Source organism: Athene cunicularia (genome assembly GCF_003259725.1).
Source record: "Athene cunicularia isolate RWA chromosome 5 unlocalized genomic scaffold, athCun1 chr5_part1, whole genome shotgun sequence".
NCBI lineage: Eukaryota > Metazoa > Chordata > Aves > Strigiformes > Strigidae > Athene > Athene cunicularia.
Genome location: NW_020799101.1, coordinates 6,509,492 through 6,520,109, shown reverse-complemented (window position 1 = coordinate 6,520,109; position 10,618 = coordinate 6,509,492). Strand labels below are relative to the sequence as shown.

Below are 10,618 nucleotides of genomic sequence, written 5' to 3'. Positions count from 1 at the left end.
ATAAATGGCTGTGGAGTTTGATGATAAAGGACTCTTCTTTCTGATAGTAAAGACAGGACATATTTCTGATTCAAGTGCCAGTACTTCTAGAGCAATTTAGAGGCATAGTAATCTTTACAGTCTGCCTCCTACAAGGATAGATTTATATTTTTTTTTTTTCTTAAGAGTCTTTACTAAGGTTTTCTGGGCCAACTTAGCTTAGGTGGTTGAGAAAGAGATGATGCTTATGTAACCGCTTTGTTGGAGGGGAAATCTCAAATGTAGCATTTTCCCCCTCACCATTAAACAGAGAAAACTCTAATTTAGTTTAAGGTAGTAAAGAGCATTTCTAGATGGACTAGTGCATTCAGACAGTTATCATTGTGCTGTAATGACATATTATTTCCTTTCTTCTAAAAATCTTTTTAGGGCTAACGTCCATTTATTTATGGATACTTCTCTTGCAGATGTCCAGTGCTACATACCTAGTTCTATTAACTCAAGGCTTTGTTTGTTTTCATTTGCCCCCTAGATTATTTGGTTCCAATTCTTTGTGCAGTATTTAGCATTGTTTGGCTGACTTGTATAATCATCTGCGTGTGGTGGACTCGGAAGAGAAGAAAAGAGAGAGAGAGAAGTCGTCCTCCCAGAGAAGAGGGTGCCAATAACCAGTGGGCGCCTTTAAATCCCATAAGAAATCCTATAGACAGATCTTACAGTAACAAAGACATTCGTTATGAATGCAAAAATTTCATATCTCCTCAAAAAAGAACTTGTGATGCAGTAGAGGAGTATGTAGAGTATGAGGAAGAGGAGGATGAAGAGGAGGAAAGAGATGAGGAAATGGACAAATTCCTCTCTCACAAACTTGCAAAGCCTTTGCCGACAAAGGCATCTGACACATCAGAGAGCAGTCCAGTAAAGAAATCCCATCAAATAGGCAAAATGGACAACAGATCTGTAAAAAATGTGAATGCATCAAACTTTGAAGGCAGTAGAGACTAACCTGTATTTGGAATGTAGGCAGACTGCGCCTGCGCTTACTGGGGAGGTGAAAAGTTGACATCTCCGCTTTGCATCAAGGACTAAAAATATCTGGAGTCAAATGTTCATAGTTTCTTTATTTTGCGTAAAAAAAAAAATAAATAAAAATAAATAAAATTTATTTTGTTTCTTTAGCCTTGTATAAATTATTCAATGACTGTCAGATGAAAAAATGAGTAATCTTTGATAGTTGCTATTTTTGTAAAGTTTACTTATAATACACTCGCTGTGTGGCAGAGGAGAGGTTGTATTTTCAATATGTGTAAAGTTTATTACAAAAGACTGTACACTGTTTACAGAATGTATTTCTTTTTATTACTTGCTCTAATTTAATGGTGGCTTTAAAACCTCCTGGTTGAGGAAACTGTGTGAACTTTAAACTGCTTTCTTGACTTTGAATCTCTATTAATGGCAGCTCACTGCACTTGTTACGTTAGTAGCTTCTGTAAGATTTTTTTCCAAATTTGCCTTACACATTTTGTAATAGGAACAAAAAAAAAAAATTATAGAGATCTTTCAACTGTGGTTTAAAAGTGGCCTTTTTATTTCTGTTTAATTACTTTAGAATTGCAGTATTGAAGCATGTGACAAGTGCCTTGAGATTAAACTTTTTCTATAGCAACTGTCAAAGACTGCCATATCAATATAGTAAAATTGTGAGAACTCTAGGTTCCCCGACTGACACAGTTTATTTTCTAATAGTGAAAGTGCTTTTTTGTAAATATGTATATATTAAATGAATCACTCTGTATATTTGATTTAATAACTTAAATATTTTGGTCTTTTTTTTTACATGTCATTCCTTTTAATTTATGTTGCCGAAAAGGAGGTTTTATGGCAGTTTATAAGACTTTTTTTGGTATTATGTCCAAGATTAGAAAATGATGTTAATACAATCAATGTTAGAAATCTGTTGGTCATTTGTATTTACATAGGAACATAACCACTTATGTGTAAATAGATTCAAAAATGTTTGTTTTTCCCCATGTTCAGCCCATCTCAAGAACACTAACGGGTGCATCTACTGTACAGTACCAACATAGCAAGGCATTGTTTTTTTCTTTTGTGAATGTTAATTACATGTGGTATTACTTTTTTGCGTTTAAATACAGGCCTAATGAAGGGAACAATATTTTCCTCAATCTTGTTTCTGTTGTGCTTTATTCATCTTTCGCTCTAAAGAAAAAAAGATTGGCAAGCTCAGAAGATGGGAGTGAGTACCTCATTAGAAATGGTTATTTGTAATGGAAGGCTTAAGCATTGTTGCTTTTTTTTTTTTAAGGCTTTATTATTACTATTAACTGGGCAAACTAAGTTTATTTTAATTACTGAAGAAGCATACACACTACATACACCTAGTTACCCCACCAGTGAGAGGAACGGATGTTTGAGTATAAACTCTGGCCCACGAACAATGTCAACATGAATGTTTCAAAACCAGTTCTTTTATACAGGAACACAGGTTTTTTTTTTTTTTGACATGTTCTTAAAAAAAAAAAAATCTTTCAGAGAAGAAACTATTTATTAAAGCATTTTATAATGATGTTTGTTGTAACTTTTTTACTTGTGCTAAATATTCAAAACTTATTTTGATAACCTGGTTAGGAGTTAGTTTAGAAAAGGGTACTATCCTTCTCATGTTCCCCAGTATAATCCTGAGTATTTAAACCAAAAACACTTTTTTTCTGCTACTCTTGTAACTTTTTGTACTGTAATGCTGCTGTCTTCCATAATCTAATAAAATGATTCCCTCATTGTGTGTAAGATACTTCAAATTGTGTTTGCTTTCTAAATGCTTGGAGTTCTGATGTGATGTGGCTGAACTCAGGAGTCCTGATTTAATACACGGTGCTTCCTGTAAGCTGAGCTTACAGCCTCCATCCAAGTGCCGATACTTCCTGAGCCAACTTGGCAGCATTGCCCTCTGCCCACTGTTGCACCACTAACGGTTTGCGTAGGAGCTGGTATCCCACATGTGGCCTAGAGACAGACACCTTCAGGACCTAAACCAGGGCTCTCCCTGCGCTGCCTCTGTGCAAAGTACAGAGGCTGTTTTCAGCTGACAGTTACTGACTGTGTACAATGTGCTGGATTTCAAATTACTCCCAGCTGCTGAGCAGAGGCTTGTCTAAGCAGTGTCATTTTCCTTTCTTGGGTGATACGAGGGCTGTTGAGCGTGCAGGGGCTTGAGGTATTCCTGCCAAATTCGGTTGGATTTTTAAATAATGCCTTTCTCCTCTTCTGCAGCCATTCAGACTTTTTAACTTATCATGCTCCAATTTCAGCTTAGTAGGTCTGTGCCTGTTTATTATGGTGACTGGAAGGGCTTTTATATAGAATATTTTCTGTAGTAAAAGGTGAACTCTTATGTAAGACTATGGAGTAGAAGAGTTGAATTTTTCCTAGTAGTTATCAACCTCTGAAGCAGAATTCTAGATCCTAGCAGAGTTTTTATTTCAGTCATCATACAGTTACTTAGTTGTTGTTTTCCTTGGAGTATTGGTTTGTCTTTACCTTGATATGCGAGAGCTGTTTCCAAGTGGTTCTCAAAATCAAATTCTGTTGTTATCTTTGATTTCCATTTTTCAAATATCTGTCTCCTGCACTTGAAGAAAGGCTGATGGGCTAGGGGAAATACAAAGCTGAGATAAGGAGCCAAAATTAATTTTAGAATGTCATCATTGGGGGAAAAAAAAAACTCCGCAGTGCCTTGGGCATATTTGGTGGCTGGCATTAGTTCCTCAGAGTGGGAGCAATGCTGTAACCATTCAGGACAGTTCCAGGTTAGAAAAATGTCTTTTTGTAAGGTGTGCTATTCTCTGAGCCTGCAGTATTTGTGAGTACCTGCTGTAGAAAGTAATTTTTGATACCCACAATGTACTTAAAATAGCTGAGAGAATGCGCCTTGTTGGAGGTTTTACATGATTACAAATAAATGTGGTGGGTGTGGCGGCTGTAGGCAAAAGGAGAAATAATAGATTTTTTTATATCTGTATAGCACAGGGCTGTTGCTGTTCTGTTGTGCAGCAGGGAGCTGGCTCACTCCTCCTGAAGGTGCTAGTTCTGTGTCATATTACTGGAACAGTTTATAAAGTAATGGGGTCACGGCAGTGGTGGCCACCTGCTGTTCTGAGCAGAGGGCCAGAGCGTTCTCCCATAGCTGATGCTCTCTCCAGGACTTGTTCCCCTGTGAATGCATGAAACCATTATGGACAAATGTTCAGCTTGGTTTTGGCAGGCAAACAGCACTGCCAAGAATTATTTTACACCGCCTTCACGTGATGACCAAGGGTGAGCTATGTAGACTGAGATATGTGAGACAAGATGGATGAAGAGGAGGGTGAACAAACCTTTTGACTTGGATGGTTTAACCTTGATCTGTTTTATACAGATTTTATTACTGTGCTCTTACATTAATTGTATGTCATCTCTACTTGCTCCACATCACCTTATTCAGTAGTTTTGTTTCTTATTGACTTATTTTGGCAAGAAATGTTGAATTTGCACATCTCAATGTCTTGCTGTGCCTGTGTGCTAAGCATTATGTTCCTTCCAGAATCATATCTGTTACATGAACTACGTAAGGAGGAAAACCATTAAGTGGACTTTTCCTTGAGATTTTTCTAAGCAATTAGTAGTTTCAGGTTAATTTTGCTCCTCTGCTGCTCTTTTCAAGATCTGATGCTAACCTGAAAGACTTGGTGAGCTTGATTCTTTTGGCCGTTTGCTGTTGTCTTGTTTGTTCTCCAGCAGACCATATAATTAGTCCTTTTGAGGTCAAACTCTGCTGGGATGGAAAGTTAGTTCATATAGCAAAGTAACTCACTGCTGTCCTGTACTTTTTCAAGAACAACCTAAAAGCTGAAAGGCATTTTAGTCACTGCCTTGGAAGCTGCAGAGTACACTAGTTGCAATGCTAGTTGTGAGGTAGCTTGGACAATAAGGGGTTGGGGTAGCATGGAATTAACTTTCACTGGAATTAGCATTAATTCAGTTGCATGTGTGGTGTATCTGTCTCACGGTGCTGATGGGCTGTCATAGTCCTTTGGATGCAACAGAGAAAGGATGAGCCTGAAGAGTTCAAATAGCTCATGAAGTGTCCTAGGCAGTCAGCATCCCTTCTGCTAGGCTCTCTGGCTGTGACCTTTGGGGGATTGTTGTGAGCAAGGAGGGTAGAACGTGGCTGTGCTTTTTCTTAACAGTAAAGTAGGTGTTTTGAATTGCTTGTAGTAGGAATCCTGCACTCTCTTTGGAAAAATTGCGTGAATCTCAGACTTGCTCCATTCATTACTGCAAAGTCCCTAACTAGCCTCTTGTTCTAATTTCATCACAGATGGTGGAATGAAAAATGGGGTTATAAAACAGTAAAGGAACAGAATGTCCCCTTGGGGATGAGATATGACTAAATCCTTCCCATGATCATCCCTTTTACAGCATCATTCTCATGCACACAGTGTTTCTGTACGGGTATGTGGAACTTTTTGCTCTTGCTCTGTATGCAAGTGATTTCTCTCAGCATGCCAGGGTCTTAGCGTAAGTGAAAAATCTCTCTTCGAACACTGAATTGTAAACATCTGCTTGCAGTTGACTGTTTGTAAATTAATGTCATAGCCAATATTCTTAAATAGGATGTCACTCTCTTTTTTTTCTGCAAGCATCACTAAGTGTCATGGTCGATTGGGTCACCTTTTTCCTTGTAAAAGCCAGTAAAATCTGGGTGGTTTATATGAATCTCCTTTCCACACTGTACATACTACTTCTGGAGCAAGAAGAAACAGACACTGTACAGGGTGGTGTCTGTATTCATAGCACCAAGTCAGTCTTACAAGTGAGCTAGACAGGGATCCAACTCTCTTGCCTCAAAGTTAATGATCCAGGTTATTTGCAGAGAATCAGCATGATTTGCACGAGGCATGTAATTTCCCAAAGATTGAACAATGCTTTCTTGATGATTTTTGCAGCCAATAACAAGTTCCATAATTCATACCTATAAGTTGTTCCTGCAGCTATGCAGGTGGAGCACATCCTACTCGAAGGGTACTTGGCAGTGCCTTTATGAAAGGGGCATGTAAATCAACTAGCTTGGGTGAAAAATGACCAGGTCTTTAGAAACTCAGAGGAGGAACTTCAGTTACATTTTTTCCCTGGTAACAAAGCTGCTTCATATTTTTCTAAATGGGCAAAAAATATCACGGAAACCTTAAATAGGCACTGTTTAGGAGGCATTATTCTTTTGTTCATATTAATGATACTCCATCCATATTATTCTTTATAACCACAGAGACACAAAGAATGTGTGCTCTTCTGAAAACCAGACTAAGGTCTCTTTTTTCTTCAGTGGTAAGGCAGAAGGATCACTTTGCAGGTGTAAATGTGACAGTCCTGTAAAGATGCAAGACCACAACCAGGGAGTCACGCTGTTTTCTGGCTTACAGGTTCCAAGAGAGTCTATCGCTTTCAAATGTTCTGTCAAAAAAAAAACCCTACAAAACTAATCAAATGCAAATCCTTCAGTCCTGTTTGGTAGGGAAAGATTTGTTAACCTGTGGATCTTTCTCAGCTGCTCTCCTATCTTTTTCTCCCACCCATCTGAAGGAGGCTGGGGTTGGAGGGGACTTCTCCCTGCGGCAGATTTGCCGTGCCGATAGGCTACGTATGAAAGAAGGTTGAGCAGGGAGCTGTGGAGCAGGTTTGGAAAGTGCTGTGGCAGCGGCACACATAAGGTCCTTTGAAGGCTTGGCCATCTGCCTGGAGGCATAACTCTGGGCATAACCCCACCTATTAATTAACAAAGCCCTACCCGTGGGTGGAAGTTGATTCAACCAACAGCCATGCTGGTGCAGATCAAAGGTTCATCTAGTCTAGTATCCTGTGTCCTGCAGTGGCCACTGGAAGATATTTAGGGAAAGAGCAGGAAAGCACAAATTGCAGTGTGAGCCCTTCTCATACCCATCCAGCTTCTGTTGATCAGTGGTGTGGGGGCTCCCTGAGCCAGACATGTTTGATACACACCTCTCTTCCACGGCATCATATCATCCCTTTTATGCTTTAGACATCTACAACGTCCTGTGGCAATGAGTTCCACAACTACATCATGAATTGGGTGGACATGTGCTTCCTTTTGTTTGTTGTGAACCTCTTCCTTGGCAAGGTGATGTGAATACAGCAACCAGTTGTTCCCTCTCCGCTGTCTCCACAACGTTGGGATTTACAGTGCAGATGCCCCTCTCTCCCTAAATCTTAGCTTTCAGAGTCCCAGTGTCTTCTGTCTCCACTTGCAAGGATGCTGTTCCACATCTCCAGCTGGTTTTCCTGTATGAGCTCTGTGCCCTTCCGAATTATTCTCTGCCACTACTGAGCTGGGATGACCAAACTCAACAGCATCTGTTGCGTGGGCACCCAACACAGACCAGCACTGTTCTCCACTTTGTTCAGATCCTCTCTTGACACTCCCTAGTGGGCTGGTTACTTTTTGGCCCTTGCTGGTTTCAAGACTGATGAGGAAATGGAGACAACTGTTTCATGCCTTGGCTCTGCATGAGCCTGGTTCCTGTTAGAGCGAGGGTGCAAAGCTGTCTGCATCCCGCTGCTCTGGGTGCCAGGCTCCCTGGAGAAGCTCATGTCAAAGAACTGCTGCAGACAGCTCCCTGTTTCGGGAGCAGAGGAAATACTGTGGCAGGGCTTTTCTAGGTCCTGGTACCTGCCAGTGCTGGAAAAAGCAACAACATAACCAACTCCATTCAGAAACGGCTCAAAATTACATTTTTGTGTATTTAGGAGCTGTAGTTTTATATAAAATTACATAATTTATAAATAATCTAGGATAGTTGTTGGGGAGAGAGGGGTTGTCCCTCCTTTGGTACCCTTACTAGATGCAGTCCCAGAACCTGTCATCTCTCTGTGGATTAGAAATTCAGGAACTGTTTGTATCTGTTTCTCCTTTTGCCACATGGCTTATCTAATTCTTCCCTCTTTGGTGGTCACTTCACTGATGTATGTTTACATGACTGGGCTACACTCCGAAATCCTCTGTGTGTTACTTACAAGGAGGTGTAACGGGATGTGAGAAAGGGCTGTTTGGTGCTGAACATCCAAGTTAGCCTGCACAGATGTGCAAGCCAGCCCTCGCTCTGGCCAGGGTGACATCCCTGACCTGGCCTGCCTTCTGTGGGGCTGGAAGTCCCTGTGCAGGGCTGGCCCTGCTGCAAGGCACCAAAGGTTCAACTGCTGCAGCATTTTCTAATCTCCACTTCTGAAAAGCAAATGGAAATGGTGAGTGCAGCAGCTTCTCAACAGAAGGCAAAATAAGACATTGCTGGAGCTGAGCACCTTCGTGAGTTAAAAGATGACTGTTGGATCAGCAGGGTCTCCTCTCTGCTTCTCTCCAGCCTCCATTTTCTTTTTTTTTTTTTTTTAAATAAAATGACAGCCCAAAAAAAGATTTAAAAGTAGGTAACAAAGAACTCTGCTCGCCATCGGCCATGAGCATGCACTGGGAAGCACAAGGGTGCTGCCTTGCCTCCCTGGACCCCAGTGGGCTGCTGGGGGCTGCCTGGATGCAAACCTCAGCCTGGCAAGGGTCCCTGGAGTGGTGGCACAGGGAGAACCCTCGCACGTGTCCCCGAGGTACCACGGACGTGGCAGGTCAGCAGGGAGGTGTTCTGACAGCCTGCTGACATCACTTTCAGTACCGATAAACCAGTAAGGTTATCTCAAGTGCAGCAATATCCTCTAAAAAAGTGAGTAGGAGAACCTACTTTGCACTGTGTCACCATGGATAAAAACGTGTTAATGAGCAGCGGTGGTGGGAGCGGAGACCCAGCACCTTCTACGGGCATCGTGTGGCTGCAGCCTGGGTGTGCAGGACCCGCAGCGAAATGCAGCGGAGGGACTACATGGCCGACATTTTCCAGCCTGGGTGTTTAAATTTTGCTCTATATTTAGTGCCCTAAATGAGTGCTTTGATTTGCAGAGTGTTTCCAAGCACCTGCTGCTTCCATTGACTCTGGTGGTCTATATGGGTCCCAGCAATCCTCAGGGTTAAGCTGCTCTATCTACATGCCTAAATTTGGTACTTGGGTTGGGAGCTGCGGGTGCTATATTCTGCTTGGGTTTGTGTTTCTCCCGCTGTGGGGTATGGTGCTAAACTGGGGGTTGTGGGCAAAGGGTTTTCAAAACAAGGGCGGCTTTGATTTGCCAGTTTCTGGTTAGCTCATCTGAGTGATTAATCATTTATTGGAGCAGGGAGCAATTAAAACTTGTGGAAATAAAAACTGAATTACGGCAGACTACTTTTTCCTATCAGCAGATGCCTGATGCACGCTCAGCTCGGCCGCTGCAGTCCAGCTCTCTTGTAACGGGAGTGTTTTTCATGGCATGTCCCCTGCAGACCCGGTGGAAATGCTGAGCTCGAATGCTGAATGCAACCATCCTGTTGTCAAAACCTGCAGCCGGCTGCGGCAGCTCGGCAGGGCACCGCTGCCAGCAGAACCAGCACTTACCTTTTAAGGAGCCCTGGTCTGGAACCAGACATTAACACTTTTCCCTTTCATGCTTCTTTCCAGGGCAGGTAATTTATGTATCTAGGTTAAGCTCTGGCAATGATGTCCATGTTTCTGTCCCTTTGTAATATCCTGTTGTTGCTTTTCAGAGAAAAATACCAGGAGACATTCAAGGTTACTTCCTTAGCATGCTCTGTGTGTTTTCAGCCTGATTGTATCTGCATTGCTTAGACATTTCCTGACATGCTGTATCTCCCCTGCTCTTGCATCACAGGCTGAGCATTAATTTTGCATGCTTTACTGCAACAGACCTATCTTTCCCGACCACGGCCCCAACTATCTTTCAGTGGCTTGCTTCCAGCCACGTTCCCTCCTTTCTGCTACTCCCACTCTCCCAGATTGCTCCTCAGATACTTCTTCACGGTGCTCGATAGACGTTTGATGTTGAGGCAAGTCTTTACCCAGAGCAGGAGATGAAGAGTGAACGTGGCAAGGATCAGATGCCCACATGGGCGCTGGAAAGGGCCCTCAACTCTCTTACTTCAAGACAAATGACAGCTCTCAAAGGTGGTTTTAAAAGGTGACTCTCATCACAGGCTGACTGCTCCGAGGCTGCCTCCAGACGTTGCTTGGGTTCTCTGCAGCACCTGGAGGAGACGGAGCAGCCCCAGGATCCTTCCCTGTGCCTGGTTCACTGACCCGACACTGCTCCCTCTGCTCATCCGGACCCTGAGAAGTGCAAGTCCAGGTTTGCTGTCCCTCATTGCTCCAGGATGCTTCTGCTTTGAAATTCATTAAGATTAGAGCCCGTACCCATCTCCACTCCCAGACCTGGTCTACAGCAGCACGGTCCAAACCCCAGCACAAAGCCTGTGTTGCGCGTGATGCTGCAGATGAAAGCTCCTGTTTGTTTACAAGCTTTCTTCAATTAGAACTCATTTGCTGCTCACACACTATATTTAAAAGCTCATGTTTAAATCAGCGCTGGTGATTTAGGAGTGCCTGTTTTGTTTTCTTTCCTAGATACATACAATAATTCTTCCACCTGTTAAAAATCTGTTGCTAATATTTGCTGTCAGGTTTTTTTTGTTGGG

General features: G+C 42.3%; 1 protein-coding gene across 1 annotated transcript in view; it reads left to right on the top strand.

Moving 5' to 3' along the window:
* The window catches only part of JAG2 (jagged 2), a 71,864-nt gene extending 69,374 nt beyond the window's left edge, over positions 1 to 2,490 (top strand). Inside the window, exon 27 of the mRNA XM_026849213.1 lies at positions 512 to 2,490. Within this exon, the coding sequence (XP_026705014.1) occupies positions 512 to 984 (473 nt within the window). The 3' untranslated portion in view covers positions 985 to 2,490. The remainder of the gene's footprint in view (positions 1 to 511) is intronic.
* The last annotated feature ends 8,128 nt before the right edge of the window (positions 2,491 to 10,618 follow it).